This window comes from Notothenia coriiceps, unplaced genomic scaffold (assembly GCF_000735185.1).
Source record: "Notothenia coriiceps isolate Sejong01 unplaced genomic scaffold, NC01 NC01_scaffold00037250, whole genome shotgun sequence".
Taxonomy (NCBI): domain Eukaryota; kingdom Metazoa; phylum Chordata; class Actinopteri; order Perciformes; family Nototheniidae; genus Notothenia; species Notothenia coriiceps.
The window spans coordinates 4,356,849-4,374,181 of record NW_011369951.1 but is presented as its reverse complement, the minus strand read 5'-3'; the positions used below and the strand labels follow the sequence as shown (position 1 = coordinate 4,374,181).

The window sequence follows — 17,333 nt, the reverse complement described above, 5'->3', positions numbered from 1 at the left end:
AATCAAATCAAGTTTTATTTATAAAGCACATTTAAAAGCGATTTTTGGTCGAGCCAAAGTGCTGCACATGTAATAAAAACACATTACTACAATCATGATAAAAGACAATAAATTACAACAGATATATAAAAAACACAGGGAAAAGTCAAGAGTCGTGCTCCGCTCTGACTAAAAGGCCAGGGAGAAGAAGTGTGTTTTAAGAGTAGATTTAAAAAACCCTAGGGTCTGGGCCGACCTCACATGGAGGGGCAGAGTGTTCCAGAGCCTAGGGCCAGCTGCTGCGAAGGCTCGGTGCCCTCAGGTTTTGAGCCTGGTCTTGGGCACTACCAGCAGCAGCTGGTCAGTAGACCTTAAAGCTCTGGCTGGGGTGTAGCGCTGGAGGAGTTCAGCTATATAGGCAGAAGCCAGCCCATTTAGTGCTTTAAAAACAAATAAAAGGAGTTTAAAATCAATTCGGAACCAAATTGGAAGCCAGTGCAGTGAGGCCAGAATTGGGGTGATGTGGTCACGCTTTTTGTGGCCAGTCAGAAGACGTGCAGCTGCGTTTTGGACTAGCTGCAGGCGTTTGATTGAGGCCTGGTCCATACCCAGATACAGAGCGTTGCAGTAATCCAGTCTTGAGGTTACGAAGGCATTAATAACCCTTTCTAAGTCTTTAAAAGATAAATATGACTTGGTTTTGGCCAATAGTCTTATTTTTAAAAAGCAGGATTTGACTACGGTGCTGACCTGCTTGTCGAATTTAAAAGTGCTAGTGAAGGTAACTCCAAGGTTCATGACAGAGGGGAGGATGTGTTTATTGAGAGCCCAGAATATCAACCAGAGAGGCTGGAGGTTGGGGTCCAAAAAAGATGACCTCAGTCTTGCTCTCGTTGATGTTGAGAAAAGTTAATGCTCAGCCACGATTTTATCTCTGTTAAGCAGTCCATCAACTGCTGTAGTGAGTGTTTGATATTTGCTTTGAAAGGCAGATAGATCTGTACATCGCCGGCGTAGCAGTGAAAGGGAATATTGTGTTTTGTTAGAATTGAACCTAGGGGCAGTATGTACAGTAAAAAGAGGATGGGGCCCAGAATAGAGCCTGTGGGAACCCCACAGGTAAGAGGGGCTTTGGCAGAGGAGAAGGCACCTAGCTGCACTGAGAAGCTAGCAGCATTCTAGTAGACATCAACAATGGAATTATGATCAGAAGAAATGGCCATGTCATGGGACCTTTAAGTTACACATCTGACCGAGTACTTCTGGTGTCAGGTACTTACACAGGTCTGCCTGCCAGGCTGGTGTGCACGTGCTGCTGGAAGTCTGGGTATTTGGACGCCAGGTAAGCGAAGTCCGGAGGTTTGTCTTTGTAGCGGTTTCGGGGGTGCATGGATTTATTCAAAGCCATGATGAGAGCTCTGATTTCCGGGGGAGAGAGACATGACACGAGCCAGGGTGAAGTAACAGCAACAACAGGCGCAAATTAAATATAAAATCAGACCGATAAGAGAAAAAACAGAACTTTGTTATTCAATTAAGGTTGCCTTTGAAACAGGGTGTTACATATACACATGAAGACGTGTCTTTCCTGACTGAGATGTGGGAAACAACTCGTTTGAAGCTAATTTGAAGCAGCATGCTAATCATTTAAGCTAATGTGTAGCTATAATTTGTGCCTGCCTACCTTTTATTGTGGTATTATCCGTGTTGTGTTGAAGCCTGTTATTACTTTCAGACTGGTGGTGACTTTATTTGACTAAACGACTGTGTGGAAGAAGATCTCACAGCTCTGTAAACTCACGTTGTCCAAACGATGTTCACTTTTCTGTGCCTCTCTTCCGTGATGCTTGCGACGTCACCTCACTACGTCATGACGCCATGAACAAACTTCCCGTGTGTGTGAAGTGAATGTGATAAACTCCAGATTAAGCTACAATACAACTTTAGCAATAACTTTAGAAAAATGCAGTTACTTAAGTTATTCGTTTATATTATATCATTTATGTTGACACCTTACATGTTTTGTTATTTATTTTTGTTATTTTGTTATCCTGTTATTTGTTTATGTACCTATACATCTGATCTTACTGTTTCAGAATCAGAATACCTTTATTAGTCCCACAGAGGGGAAATGTGCAATTCGTTTATTCGTACCCGTACCATAGTATAGGGATAATTAAGTAGTCACTCACCTCTTACACAAAAAAATATTTGCAATGGTTTTTTTTTCAAATACTATAACACTACTTCAACTTTTCAGATTAATTGGGAATGCTTTATTTACATTTCTTCATAAAAATACTTATCATACCTTCAAACTCAAAAAAGGATATAAACATTAAAAAAAAACTTGACCAATAATTTATTTTTTCTTAACCGTTATTTTATTATTAAGCTTTGATTGTGTCTTGCTATAACATGACAATTTTTAATATGTATGTTGAATGTAAGTTTCTTTTGAACCATTTAGTTTTGGGGAAAAAACAATGCAATGAATCCTTCTTTCTAAGTTTAACCATAACTATATATACCCCACTTCAAATGAGCTGATGGTGTATACTGGTGACATTACATTTAACTCAACGTTGTCAGCAATACACTCCACCTTCAGTATAATAACTAAGAATAAGCAGACGACACATTTGCAGATTTTATTATTTTATTATATCGCAAACAATAATGACAACCAGGTATATTGTTAACAGTTTGCTGAGTGAAGAGTGAGACCTTAGTGGTGAAAACATCACAAGCTCTACTGGAGGAGCTTGTTGTGAAGCTCTCGGCTGTTTCACAGGCAGGTAACAGAGGACAGGTGAGCAGACGACCTGCAGACAAGGTGTCTGTCGGTCCTTCACACCAGACCACAGCACAACAAGGATTGCTTTGGACCTGCGGATGGTAGAAGTGGATTTTCTTCAACACTTGCCTACAACACCAGCAGCAGCTGTGTTGTAGCTTTTTCCTCTGATTCTTACAAAAGAAGCAGAACACACATCGTCCTGACCTTTCATTTAACACCTTCCTTGGGTAAAACCAAGGAAATGGAAAACGTTTTTAATTTACATTGTATGGTCTGGTATGTCATAGCGTGATCCTAAGGAGACTAGTCATTATCAACAACAAAAGGAGGCTGATTTCTCAAGCTAAACCAGATTTTATTGACACGTCTCCATTTTTGGCTTCAGCTAGAACATTTAACATATTGGCATCTTCATTAGTCATGCCAATGTACTACAAAATGAGCTGATTCCCCACCCAAAATCCTTGCCTCAGAAGTTAGGTCAGAGAAAAACGCTTATAGAAAAAAAAAACCTCAAGGGGGCACACATCGAAGGGAGACATGAGTTATATTCCCTGAAAGAGAGAGCTTATCCTTAGGGACATCCTAGTCTGCCACAATCCCATTGCATTTACAGAAGAGGACGTAAACCTCCTTCAAATAGCATCACACAACAAACCAACAAACAGAGCTGTCTGAACTCCTCAAGCCAGCTGGTACACAGCAATGTGAGAGCAATAGTTTGAGATTTGGAGAGAATCGCTTATCAGCTTGCTTGCCAAGAGTTGGGTTTTTAGGAGATAATTGATAACACTCACACTAAAGCTTAAAACTGGTTCAAGTTGAGAAATAGTCACATAGGTTAGTCAGCTTATAAGAACAATTTTACTTTACTGATGACTTTCTTAAGCTTTTCTTAAAAGTAATACCTTATGTTAACAATTTCTCTTCAAGACATTCATTTCTGAACTTTTTGTTGCTGGTATTGCTGGTTTATGTTATGGTATTGTGTGTTGATAAAGCCAGGCTAGTATGTGTGTTAAACTACGCAAACTGGCTTAATATTTACGAGTTCAAGTGTTTGTTTTCCAGCTCAGTGTCATCTGAATTTGACACATTAAGGAGACCTTTCAAACTGTTTTATGCTCACAACTACGTTAACTGTAGATCAAATGTTCAATATTTCCCAGTGTCAATTTGTTGAAATCAACTACAGCTTCAAGCATGTAACACTTAAAATGATATGCCCTCACATTTGCAGACCAGACAATTTTTTTAGTCTTGATTTACTGATATCTCTATTTTTCTATTTGAATTGCAAAGATAGCCCTCACCAATCTCCCACAATGAGTGGTATCAATAATCTTATTTAACCAATGCTAAGCAAGAGAGCCAATCAGTATATCTCCTTATAATGTAGAGCTCATTTAAGTACAGTTTCTGAGCTCACTATTCAAACCAATCGGCCTCTGATCCAGTCTTTAAGCTTTTTAAAAAGCATTGTTCCGACAGCTTTGCCTCTGGTGCAGGTTCACATGCAGCGGTGCTACATCAACAGGTCACATTAGACTCACAGCCACTAGCAGGAGCTTTAGCAGCAGATCAACACATCCGGTACACACAGGAAGAGGAAAACGTGGCAAAGAAGCGAACATAAGGACATCAGTTAAGCAGTGGATTCTTTATTAGCCAAGAACTGCATTGGAATGAAAAGGCTAATCAGAAATTAATCGTTTATGCATTTATCAACATCATTCAATTTCAATGTTGTCTTTGATCATCATTAAAGGACCAAAGATTTAGTGAAAACAGGGATGTGCAAGATTAATGAACCACCTTGTCAGCAACAGTTAGAAGCAAGATGTTTCATTTTTCATCCTCCGAGGAGAGTGGAATGATTTTTTTCTACAGCTTGGACTGGTTTGGTTATCATCCAGTCTTTTAGTTACAGCTCCACAAAGATCAAAAGCTGAATATTTTTAAGGAAAGCCACTCGGACGACGTTTGCATATATGTGAGATGGGTTTGTCTGCAGAGATCCTCGCTGCTCGGGCTCTAAGCATTTCCTCCGTATGCTGGCGCTGCTGCTGCCTCTTTAAACAGCGAGGAGCTCTTTACAACAAAGAAGCATCAGACCGCTCTACAGACAGAAACACCATCCACATATCACTTAGCATCTGCTAGCATTTCCACACTAATCCTAAATTCCCATCCAGTTCATCCTTTAGTGCGATAATACAAAATTGCCAAATCCTAATAACAAGCTAAATTTACATTTCATATTTTCACAGAAAACTGACTTTTTTAAATTTATTTTTACTCAAAACCATTTTTATTATGCAGAACATATCTTTCCCCCTCAGAAATTAGAGATCTTTGCACATCCCAGATATCTAACCCAGGGGGCTCACTGACTCCTCGTCATGCCTTCAGCTTTTCTCTTTAGCGGGTTTATTTTACACAAGGCTTCCGTTTGTAGGCTTCAGGTGCCGCGGGACAACTCACCATCTTCTGACTTTACATAATTCCTATGATACACCGAACCCTGCCGAGACTTCGTGCTCAGCGGACTAGTTGTGGCCAGAGGCTTCAGTTCAACAAAGAGTCTCACATGCAAGGTCACAGGAGATCTGTGGGCCTTTATCAAGTGCTGGAGATTAATCAGGAGTAATCCCTTAACTCTGTTCAGTTGATGCTGTGACACCGACAGCACAACACAAACAAACTTGCTCTCTACGTCGGGCTTACTGTGAAAACTAAGTGCGGTTATTCACAGAGCCACTTGTTTGCATTTTAACTTATTCTTCGCTGTAGATTCCTTAAATGGGATAATTTATCTAAAGCCTAGCAGTGGTTTGTTTGCCACCCTGACAAGAGTACAACGCTGTTTTAAAGCCCCCGAGGTCCAAGGACAAAAGTTTGAAACATTCGTATATACAGCCATTAAAATATTACCTAGTTCCACATGAAGAGAAATGGTATGCACACTTGAGAAGTGATGTTATAAAGCTACAGATTATTTCAATAACAAAGCCCCACAGACAATCGCATCATATAAGCCTTTTCCAGCCTCGTCTTTCCGAAGTTTCACCAAGCGAGGCACCAACAGACTACGACAGTGAAGGAGAGAAAAAACTGAAAAAAAATCCTAAATAAAAAAATAGACAAAAAATAAATCTTACACATAAAGACACTGTCATTTCTTAAATTATCGGTTTTTAGTGCCCTACATTTTACACCCAGTCAAAAACATCTGCCTTCGGTTGGTCGGTAAGGCTGCGTGACAGACGGCCAGCCTCGTGGTAAACCTATGGTACTTCTAGACGTTATGTAAATTTACAGTATACAATTTTGGATTACCATGCAAGAATACTTTTTTGTGTAACATTTAATAGCTCGATCTACATCCAGGAATAATTTACATAGAAGGACAATAGTTATTGGACCAGAGAGTAAATAACCATGGTGTAAGTGCAGCCGGAGGAGATGATGTGCAGGGTTAGGTGAGGGGGGAGGGGGGGGGGATGAAAGAGGAGGTGGGATGGCAGGAGGAGAGGTGGGATCCAGAGGAGCTCCTGGGAAATTGGGGGTGTTGGTCCAATCCTCCAAGGTCCAAATCAGCGACACTCCCACACTTTTACTGTCTGATCTACGCTGCCAGTGACCACGTAGGGAGCAGCCTTGTGGAAATCTGTGGGGGAAACAAAAGATCATCAGAATAAATAAAAAATAATAAAAATGCATTTAAATAAAACTGAGTGTTCCTCAGAGAGCAGCGTAACGGCAGATTCTGATTAAAAACCAGTGTTTTCTCTAGACAATAGCTAGTGAAATGTAAGACTTTGAGACCAAATTAAATTCAAAACCTGTTTAATTTGGTGGTCATACACTGTCAGAAAGAAAAGGTACAGTACAGGTACATTTTTGTTCTTTTAAAAAGGTACAATCATGCTCCTGTATGGTACTAATAAGTACCTTTTTCAAGTAAAAGGTACGCATGAAATATGTATTGCTGAAAAGGTACATAAGTGTACCCTTCACATAGTGAAAGCCAGCCTGCGGTGGCTCTGCTCACTTTATTAAGTTTTAATATTTGTTCAGGGTTGAAAGTAACTGAGACTGCCAATGTAGATCACCAATAAGTGGACAGTTTATCAAAAATAACGGGCTGTTTGTAATTTGTTGAGGTATTTGAACGTATAGCCTCCTTGTTGAAACGGTTGAAACATGGTGAATAGACTGCTCCACACAGCTCTGCTGCAAATACCTTGCTGTTTAAAAAAACATTTTTTTTTTTAATTTTTTTTACAAGTAGGCTATTTCACTAATTTCATGAATGATATGTGATAATAAACTTGGTTTAATTTAATTTTAATTATTATTGCTGTGCTTCGCTGAGAAATAGACGTTAATGTTACACAACACCTGATTGGTTAAGAGAGCTAAGAGCGGGAGATAATCTAACGGTCATATTTGGCCAGACTTAAAGACTCCGTCTTTTCAAAAGACATCATTGTTACATGTAACATGGCGAACAGTGGGACAACTTCTACCTTGACCTGTCTATCCACTAGTGATATTATCACCAAGGTAGTAGAATATGGGATAGAAGTAACTGAACTGGAAGCTAGGAAATTCAGAGGTAAGTGAACTTTACCTTCATTCATGACTAGTCAAGTAGCTAACATTTAGCTAACTAGGGCTAATGCCTTTCATGAAAAGACCGGGGAGATGGTATCTAACGCTAGCTAGCTCCATAGTCCCTGGAGAACAACAGAATACTGCCGGTTAAATGTTTTTGAATGTATTGGTCATAATGCATCCGTGTGTGAAGCTAACTAACGTTAACGATTTTTGCCTGTGCTCACTTTTAAAAAAGGTACAATATAGTACAATAAAGTGACAAATGTGTACCTGAAAGGTAAATATAGCCTTGTCACTGGGGTGGTACCCTAAAGAGACACATTTGTACCATTTCAGAAGGTACATATTTGACCCTTGAGGTACATACAAAAGGTACAATGTACAAGGGTACAACTTTGTACCCATAGGTTTTGTACCTTTAGGGTACCACCCCAGTGACAAGCGTTTGTACCTTTTTAAGGTCTTTTTCGTACCTTTTTTTCTGAGAGTACTGGCAGAATTATGAAGAAAAGTTAGTAGGAATGATAATCCTGTGACACTGCCAGTGTTTAAATCAATATATGTACAGACAATATCTTTTTAGACTGTGTCTGAAAAGGCTCCATACCTCTGAATCATTGGCCAGATCTCATATTTTTCCAGCAAATAAATCAAATATTAGTCACTGATGGCTATTTTACAGTCTGAGAGTAAATGAACGCTCATACAAACACCTTAGGAGAAGCACTTGGTATTGTGTTGTTCATACACACTGGACAATGCTTTGTAGAAAACGGGGGAAATACTTTTTTTTTTCTCCAATGGTTTCAAACAAAGGTGCTTTGTTTTTTCAACACTGCTCCAGAATGCATCACATCAATAGCTCACAGCTATATCCTCTTCGGTTGATGTAGGATTTAAGAAGACTGGGTTTCAAACGGCTTGCCAAGGAAAAGTTGGCGGAAGAGCTCCTCGAGAGAGTAACGGAGCCTTGATCTGCTGAAGAGCTGCAGAGACCGGGGGGGGGAGGGGGGAGAGAGAATCCTGCAGCGATGTCTACCTCTCAAACCCCAGCTGCCCACTATCCTCAGGACGCTCAGCAGACTCAACACAGGGGCTTCTACACATCATTCAACCTTTGGCTAAAGCAGATATCTGTGCTCTACTGTCCAATGAAGGTGGACTCCTGTTCCTGCTGCCCCTCAGGAGCCCAACTGGTCCAACAATAACAAAGATGGAGCTCATATCATTTATTTTAGTAATGCTTACCCAGAGAGGTAACAAAGTGTTCGTGGGCACCCAGGGTTTTCATGCAGCGCTTGTTCTTGTAGTCCCAGATCCTTAAGGTCTTATCGTCTGCACAGGTCACAATGAACTTGCCTCCGGGGTGGAAGAGGATACCACGCACCCAGTTATCATGGCCAACCTGGGAAGAGAAGAAGACTTACTGCTCAAGACACAAGCAACTATTTCATCTTTCTTATTGAAGCTAAGTATTTTCACTGTAGACATTTTAACCAGATATTTACATTCACAAATAAAAAGGGTTAGCATAAGGTGGTCCTCACCAGTGTCATAAGGCACATGCCGATGCTAACGTCCCACATCTTGATTGTTTTGTCTCTGGAGCCAGACAGCAGGAAGGGGCCTGGCTTTCCACTCTTCTTGGTCTGTGGAGGAACAAAGAGGGAACACATTGAGCAGCCATAATGGTGAAAAACGTATACGTAGTACAATCAAAAATGTGAGTAATCTCATCAAATCCTCAGTCCCTGAAAATAAAGGGAGAAATAAAGCACACTTAAAATCCACTCCTAGTGGGGGAAGAGAGATCCGCTTAAATAAACGCATCCACTGCGACATTTACCACCAAGTACTGTGAACACAAAGATGTTGGCACGCTGTACTAAGCAAACTGGAACTAACCGTCATTACATGCCCGATGGTTTTAACTGCATCAGTGGACATTGTGTGGAAATAGGGAGGCCGGTGTATCTAAGCAATAGCTGCAGAAAATGTGGAGCTGTGTTTCACAGCTTTGGTTAGCGCAGTTTTGAATGAAGCAGGAATAAAGCAATGTGGAAATTGGTGATCAATGAATGTTCTGCATCTTAGGCCGGTATCACATACATAAAGCAAGATCTCTTCTTCTTTGACCAAACATAACCTTGTTTGGAGTTGAAATTGAGTCACCGTGTTTCATGTATTTCTTTTTCAAAGTATTATATTCATCCTTTACATATGTACATTTTCATTAGTGTTTGTGCTGAAGTTTATTCCAAATACTCCATGTACTGTTGTTTGTCTTGTAATGAACATGTGGCTTTAAAGTTTATTAAAAGCAGCAAAACCAAAGAGAATACCTGTGGGTGTTTTGGGAATGTTTCAATAACCAAAACACCAGAAATCAGCTATTGTATAAGCGGAAGAGTTTATACTGGGCCAACTGATACAAGAGCAAATATTGTGCTAATGTGACGAGGCTAAAATGGGACAGGCCTGAGATCACAAGGCATGAGGAGGGAGTGCTGCCTCTGGGCCGCACTGATATACATTCAGATTATTCAAACGCACTCATTTCAAGCTGCTCTGTTCAGTCTGAGGCGGGACGTATGACACTCTTCATGGCTGCGCATGTAGAGACGAAACACTCTGCGTCATGGGACAGTGTGAAACAGTGTTCAATGCTGTGTGAACACTGAACATGGCCATCAGATGACCTGTTGGCATGCAGTCACTTTAGTATGACCATGAGCTCCGTCACCACGCTTCTTTGTGTGTGACGTTTGAACAATTGAGTCAATCCATCCTTACTTATAGATTAGCTATCTAACCATTTTACATGTGCAGAGATCAAGAGATCTGGGGCCTCATTTATAACGTTGTGCGTAGGATTCACGTGGGAAGGTTGCTTACGTAGTAGAAATCCAAAATATAGGTACAGAAATTTTCCGACATTTTCCGATTCATCAAACATTGCGTACCGGTGAGGAAAGTGCGTACAGCACTTCCTACGCCGGTTTCCCTTTATAAATCACAATCGACTCGAAATGCGGTGCAGCTTTTGCGGGCTTCACGTAACGCCCATATTTGCCTATAAATAGTCAAAGAAACGCCCATTCATTCATTCATTTTGACAAACTTTATGAAGAAGATCGCAGGAAATGACGACAGAAGAGCTAAAAAAGACTTTTCACACGGTGTCAGATTTTGGTTATTTTGGGGAGGTCGAGATAAATCATATTGTTTGGTGGATGCAGTTTGAACCAGAGTAGCAGCATGGAGGTCGGATCGTCACCAAAATAAATAAATAAGTGGTCCGAAAAAGCTTAATGACAAAAAAATACACATAGCCTTCCTCAGGCATTGTGTTTGTACCGGGGAAAGGAGACACCCCCTTGATGAGAAACTCTAAGAAATGATCGGGGAATCCTTCCGACTGGATCTGAATTATGTTTTTGTATTTGGTGGTTTGTGTCCCAGCTGTCGATCAGCTGTGCGCAGCGCACTGCAGCCTGTGCATCTCAACACCACCCCCCCTCCGCAACTAATGTGTTGTGTTATATTAGCTGTACAATTTACCACATATGGTGTTCTTAGTTTCCATACCTCCTGTGTTTTACGAGCGACTTATCAATTCTTCGCAAACGGCATAAAACATGATTAAACATGATAGTATATAAAACCATGCTCGTATACAACCTATAGAAATGCAAAACGGCGTCAGTTTAGACGTAATTCTGTCCTCCTGCTTACCGCATCATTTATGAGAAAACATTTCATAACATTAACACAATATATTCGAGGTGGTTTTAAATAACATATCCGTATTTATTTATTTCTCCAAGTTATGTTTTTGTGTGCACTGAGGAGTCTCAAAGAGGCGTTTGTTTACTGAATCATTTTAAGATTGGCTTTAATCAATGTTTGAAAATGAATTCTTCATATATGATAAATGAGAGGTAACATTTTATTTATGGTATTATTTCCACATATTTCTCTCCATTCTTCCTTCTGCCAACGGTATCGCAGTTTCTCGTCTCTCCCGTTTTTGTGCTTAGTGCGTACGCATGGGTTAGAGTTTGCGTGGAGGACCGCACGTTTTCCAGTCAAGTTAGTATTTTATAAATCGCAAACATTGCGTAGAAACTGCCGTACGCCATTTTTTGAGCGTATATCCCTTTATAAATGAGGCCCCTGGTCTAGGATTCCTCCAAACCCTCAAGGTGTGCAGATGTTTCAGAGTAACAGAAAGAGGTGGTCCTTTACCTCGGAGCCTGTGGCCTCCTGGATGGTGGGGTGGGCGCTCTCGGGGGCCCAGGAGATGCACTCCACCACATGTTCGTGTTCCCGCAGCTCGGCCTTGCAGTCTTTGGAGGCCACGGCCCACACACGCACCGTCTGGTCGTTGGAGCAGCTGGCGATCAGGGTGCCGTCCTGGTGGGGCCGCACCATGCGGACCCACTCCCTGTGGCCCGTGAAGGTCTTCACACAGTAGCTGAGCAACAGGAAAATAATTAGCATGTTGTCAGAGTGATTGATCGAACAGACCATCATCCCTTAAAAAAACAGTGGTTTTAGAGGGTTCTTACCCAGTTGCCACCTCCCACATTTTTATGGTTTTGTCCCTCGAGGCAGAAACAATGTGATCTCCATTGGGCATGATGGCTACAGACGAAACATTGTGGTCATGTCCTGGAAATCAGAAAATACAAAATCAAGTTCTGAGTAAGAGCCAGAACCATTCAAAAGCTTTCCGAGCAACCACACAACATTTAAAGCTACTGCAAAATGTCATGTATCATTTCAGATGGCAACGCCCACCTGTCCTTCTTTACTTTAAACAGAGAAATCACACTTCAAATGCAGCGACAATTTTACACGTCTTTAGACACCAACAGCGCCAAAAACGATGGGTTTGGTACAGTGGCGGTTCTAGAACATTTTATATGGGGTGGAAAAGGGGGGGCAAGAGGTCATGCCAGGGTGGGATGGGAGGGCGGACAGTACGTGGTATTTTATACTGTATATAACTTATTTATTGTTAATTCATGCCCTAACACTAGTGTTCTTAATGCACAAGAGAAACAAGGTGTTCAGACAAACAATCGGGTGCCCTTTGAGTCCCCCAAGCTTACTTCAATAATTGTAAATGAAAGGAAACTACAAAATGTTCTTCTTAATATTTAGTTTCAAGCTCTCGTCCTTAGTAAAAACAAAACTAGTGGAAGGGGAAATGCTCCCAGGGGAAGCTGATTCATAGGTGCTGGGACAGCTCGTTCCCTCTCTGCAGCTCTGTGAGCCGCGGTCTGTGTGAACGCCGCTCCGCAGTTTAATGCAGGGCCGTAGCTGCGTTTTTAACGGACCTAAAATGATATTTAAAATGATTCACTTTTAACTAATGTAATGCTTGTTTCGTTGCTTGAGAAGCTTGTGGAAATAGTGTAGGTTTGTTTTAGTACAGTTTTAGGGAAACAAAAGTTAGGGGGGCAGCTGGGGGGGCAAGGCTCTACAGTGGGGGGGGGCAGCTGCCGTAGATCCGCCCCTGGTTTGGTCGTAATTAGCCAATTAAACGAAAAGTGAGGCAGCCAATTTGCCGGGGCTTTCTTTGTTCCACTGAGAATAAGAGATGCCTAATTACTTAGACGCTGGGCCATATTTAAGCTGCTAAACATATGAAGACAACAGTAAGTGTACTCTAAAAGGCCACATGCCATCAGGCTACAACAAGGGATGGGAGCTACACAGAAAAGTGCTATCTGGTGCTGAAGACGATAATTCAACTGCTGCCCAAATCGGCACTAATCTACCTCACCAGTTAGCCTCATTTTATTTTAAAGATGAAAAAAAAATGTAAAAGAAAAAAGGAGGGATGGTTGATAAATTAAAGTGAATGGAGACAGACAAAGAGATCAGTTTAAACGAAGGCGATAGAAAGCGATCTCTGCATCAGATTTTCTTCCTACAGTGTGAACACAGCTCGTCTGTCTTGAGCGTGCCAGGAGCTCACACCCTGCTCCACAACAAAGAAAGACTGGCAAACGGTGAAATCTGTTGCTCACTTCCACAGAATGCAGGATTTACTACACCAGCATAAATGTAAGAATGTGCCAGAGTGCCTCCTGCCTGTTCGCTAAGTAGGCTTATTTATTTCACTCACATTCATTCATGTCTGATTCACAGTCAGACATTAATGGGCACTTCTAGCAGACTTATGAAGAGGCGAACAAAAAGCTTCATATTGTTGGGCTACGGCAGGCTGGTTAGTGGGGGGTCTTCTCACAATTTCAACAAGGAAAAAAATCTTTAAAATCTGCAGGGGCCTGGGGGCACATGTACACTGCTGCCATCATGTACTTGGCAATTAGGGTGTGCACATTGGGGGTGTTAGGAGAAGACAGTGAAGATATGACCATTGGTGTTGTAGATTCACGGATAAAAAATAGGCTTATTATCACTCTTGAACCAATCTCTTTTACAATTTAAATGATGTATTTTAGGAAGAGCTGGATCCAAGGGGAGCAGATTCAGCCTCATCGTCAGCATCAAATGTGATAATGGACGATATCTGCACCACCTGAGGCCCGTGTACATGACAAGCTACATTTATGATGCAATGACATGGAAACAGAGCATGTCACATACAGTAGGTAACAAACAGCAACACATGGTAGCAGCTGTGATGCATGGCTGCAAATTCCTGCTCATCGAATCGCCACAAAAGAACAGTTGCATGGGCATTTTTGGAGGAGCCTGTGAAGTTTTTCATTGCCATATCTATACTGTAGCTACTGTGCACATGACAATAAAGCCTTGAATCTTCCTACCATGCATGGTCCTGATGCACTCGAAGCCTTGGAAGTCCCACAGCTTGATAGTCATGTCTGCAGAGCAGGAGGCTAGCAGTTTGCCGGTCTGGTCAAAAGAGATGTCCTGCACTGAATCCGTGTGGCCCTTCAGTGTGCGTTCGAAGTCCCCTGTCTCGTAGTCCCAAACCTGGAGAAGTGAACATATCATACATCAGGTTTACAGACACCTATGTGTAAGCTAACATTGATCATTCACTAACAGGCAGAGCTAAAATAATGAAGAAGAAACACAAGGGTTGTTTATTCCAAACTGGATCCCTTTCAAAACCCCAGCTAAGACCCCAAATGTCACAACATCTGTGGCTGCATGTCTCCTGCTTCTCAGCTGAACAATCAAGCAGCCAATAAGCTGAGAAAAGAACCAAGCTGTCCAGATAAGTCATATTACAATCCCATAAAAGACACACACACAGGTATCAGTTTGCAGACACCACACACTCTTTAAATATTGAGTTACAAAGTCGGTGACGTGTTGCTGTTGCTAATGGCAGGAATGCATGAGACAGGGTTAGGGTTACAGTTAGGCGTGTGTGGCAGTGCCAGGAGTACGAACACAATATGCAGAGTAAGCCTCCTTTTCTAGCCTGAGAAAGCGGTTAGGTTTAGGGATCTCAAACAGACAGACGGCTTGTCACTGAGGGATAACCCCTCCTTGGTTCCTCTCTTGGGGTGGGGGATTTTGGGCAGACGGTGACAGGAGACCCTCTGCCCCGCCTCCCCCCCAAAGGAAGCTACAGACTGTGCAGATGGCTGCGAGGTACAAAGTGCAGAGGGGGGGGGTTGATCCTGGAGAGCATCAATGCAGTAGACGTGCGAAGGTTTACCCACATTAAACAGTATTTAGCAGCAGCATCCAAAACACACATAATCCTTGAACTACCTGTAACTGGATGCTGTGTCACTGGCACTCCTCCAGGGTATCATTGAAGCCCTATTTCACGATTATTAATGGTTTACATTCTTTCAGAGAAAATGCCAAAAAAAAACACAAAGACTTTTTGTATTTTCCATTTGTGAAGTAAGCAGTTAGGAAGCTGACACCCAAGCTCTTAACCTATCTTCTGGTTGACATGTCTGAGTCAGCAACCTGCTGATTTCCATACTAGGAAGAGATACCAGCTGAACTGAAGGTAACATATTGCAAAGCAAAGATCTGCCACGTAAGCAGAGAAAAGAGGACGAGGGCAAAAAGGGGGAGCTTTGGAAACAAACGGTGGCAAAGCTTAAAGAGCGAGGGTCAACTTTAACACAGGAATAAGCAAGAAAGGGTTAAATCAAATAATGGTTTGACTCTGGAAAACAAAACATGTGACACTTGAGACCTTACATAAATAAGGTAAAAGACAGGCAGCCTTTAGCCTTGTTACAGACCTCTGACCTGCATCGTATGTTTGTTCAGGGATCGAGAAAGCAAACCTTATTTTTCTGCAAAGCGTGCTAGCAAGTTAGCTACTCTACGCTCATGAGCTACATCAAGTAGTGGCTGAGCATGTTGTTTTCAGCATACAGGAAAAACAAATCAAACCCTTTCTTGGCCGTTATGCTATCCAGCTGCCGATATCAATGTTCTCATTGAACTAAGGACAACAAAGCCAATAAGTGTTTTGCGCAATGTCAAACTACTTTCTCAAGTTCACTGCTCTAGGACAAGAAACAAGTCTAAAAGGAGCACAATGTCAGGCTGAATGAATTCAATGAAACAAAATGGCTGTTCAGTCTGATCAGGCAAGGCACCCTCACAGGCACGGAGATGGAGAGCCGATGAGCCTCTCAGCCAGCGACAGACTGAAGAGCACAAGGTTCGCTCCTTCAAAATTGAACAGAGCTGCTCAGGAGCAGAGAAGTAGGACAGTCCGGCCCGGCCACAGAGAAACGAGGCAGCCAGGGAGAGAGGTGCGAGGAAGCAGGGCTGAATTTTTTATTTGAGCCCAGTCCTGCCTCCTCCTCCTGCGGGATAGATGGCACTGACGATGGGTAGCCATGGTGGGGCAGCTGAGGCTTTAAGTGGAAGATAAATGAGGCAGGATGTTGGGAGGCAGGGTTGCAGGGGGAGGGAGGGAGGGGTGGGGTGGGGTTGGAAAAGGAAGATGATGCCAAAACTGAGAGAAGATCCCTGCTGGGTGGGTGTAACCGAGGAGATGTACATGTGTCTCTCATTGTCTCATGAATAAAATATACAGAACAAACAGCGCTACAGAGTATTGGCATTGTGCAGTGAGGCATGGGAGAGCTGCAGAAATAGCCTAGGGACAGACCATAGAGTTTATATAGGGATCTAGGGATACATAGAGAGAAATGGTATCAGGGCGTGTCTAGGAGCTACAGCAGTGGCGGTAAAGCTCCAGCGCGAGGCATAAATGATGAAGGAGGAAGAGAGGTGCAGCGTTAAAGAGAGAGAGAAGACGACTGTGTGCAAGAGATGCCACCAACCTGGCACTAAATTAAAAAAAGAACACACTGTTGATTTTCAAACTGAATCCTATTATAGTGTGGAAGAAGTTGTGAAAACAAACAAACAAGGAGTACACTGCCGTCTCTAATGTGTTTATTTTCACTGACCACACCCTGTCTGACTTCATCTTTAATTGGCCTATGTTCAATGATGATCTTATGGCGCATTTACACTGCAGGCCTCGCTCGGCCTCGCTCGGTTTGGTTAGGCCTTATTAGGCCCGGCTCACTTTAATGCTGCGCTCACATTACAGTTTAGGAACTGGGCTAGTATCTATAGTAACGCAGTGTAGGCGGAGCCGTGACGTCATCTTCAATGAGCTCCCCAGAAAAACAACACAGCCGTTAGCTCTTAGCACTCAGAGCTCACAGCTCTTCATATCTGTTCAGAAACTAGACAAAAGTTAAACAAGTACAAACCACATACTGTCTGTGTCATGGCGAATACAGTCGCTGGTTTATTTATGTCTGTATAGGCCGTTGTTGTGAGTGTGGACGGTCGGAGCATATACAACGTTAGCTTAGCCAAGCTCCATTTAGAAAACACGCATTTTAAAAGGTTTTTCGCCTGCCGTCTGTCTGCAGACTTGTCAAAGCATTAATTCATGGTTTTTACTAACCGGTATCAGTAT

General features: G+C 42.2%; 2 protein-coding genes across 2 annotated transcripts in view; both read right to left on the bottom strand.

Moving 5' to 3' along the window:
* Window positions 1–1,823, bottom strand: part of mettl16 (methyltransferase 16, N6-methyladenosine) — a 29,859-nt gene extending 28,036 nt beyond the window's left edge. Inside the window, exons 1-2 of the mRNA XM_010796620.1 lie at window positions 1,664–1,823; window positions 1,260–1,397 (exon numbers count right to left, since the gene is read on the bottom strand). Coding sequence (XP_010794922.1) covers window positions 1,260–1,387 — 128 coding nt within the window. The 5' untranslated portion in view covers window positions 1,388–1,397; window positions 1,664–1,823. The remainder of the gene's footprint in view (window positions 1–1,259; window positions 1,398–1,663) is intronic.
* An 801-nt stretch (window positions 1,824–2,624) lies between these two features.
* The window catches only part of LOC104967202 (lissencephaly-1 homolog A), a 44,920-nt gene continuing 30,211 nt past the window's right edge, over window positions 2,625–17,333 (bottom strand). The window contains exons 5-10 of the mRNA XM_010796619.1: window positions 14,209–14,377; window positions 11,974–12,076; window positions 11,651–11,879; window positions 8,950–9,051; window positions 8,651–8,807; window positions 2,625–6,449 (exon numbers count right to left, since the gene is read on the bottom strand). Of these exons, the coding sequence (XP_010794921.1) occupies window positions 6,376–6,449; window positions 8,651–8,807; window positions 8,950–9,051; window positions 11,651–11,879; window positions 11,974–12,076; window positions 14,209–14,377 (834 nt within the window). The 3' untranslated portion in view covers window positions 2,625–6,375. The remainder of the gene's footprint in view (window positions 6,450–8,650; window positions 8,808–8,949; window positions 9,052–11,650; window positions 11,880–11,973; window positions 12,077–14,208; window positions 14,378–17,333) is intronic.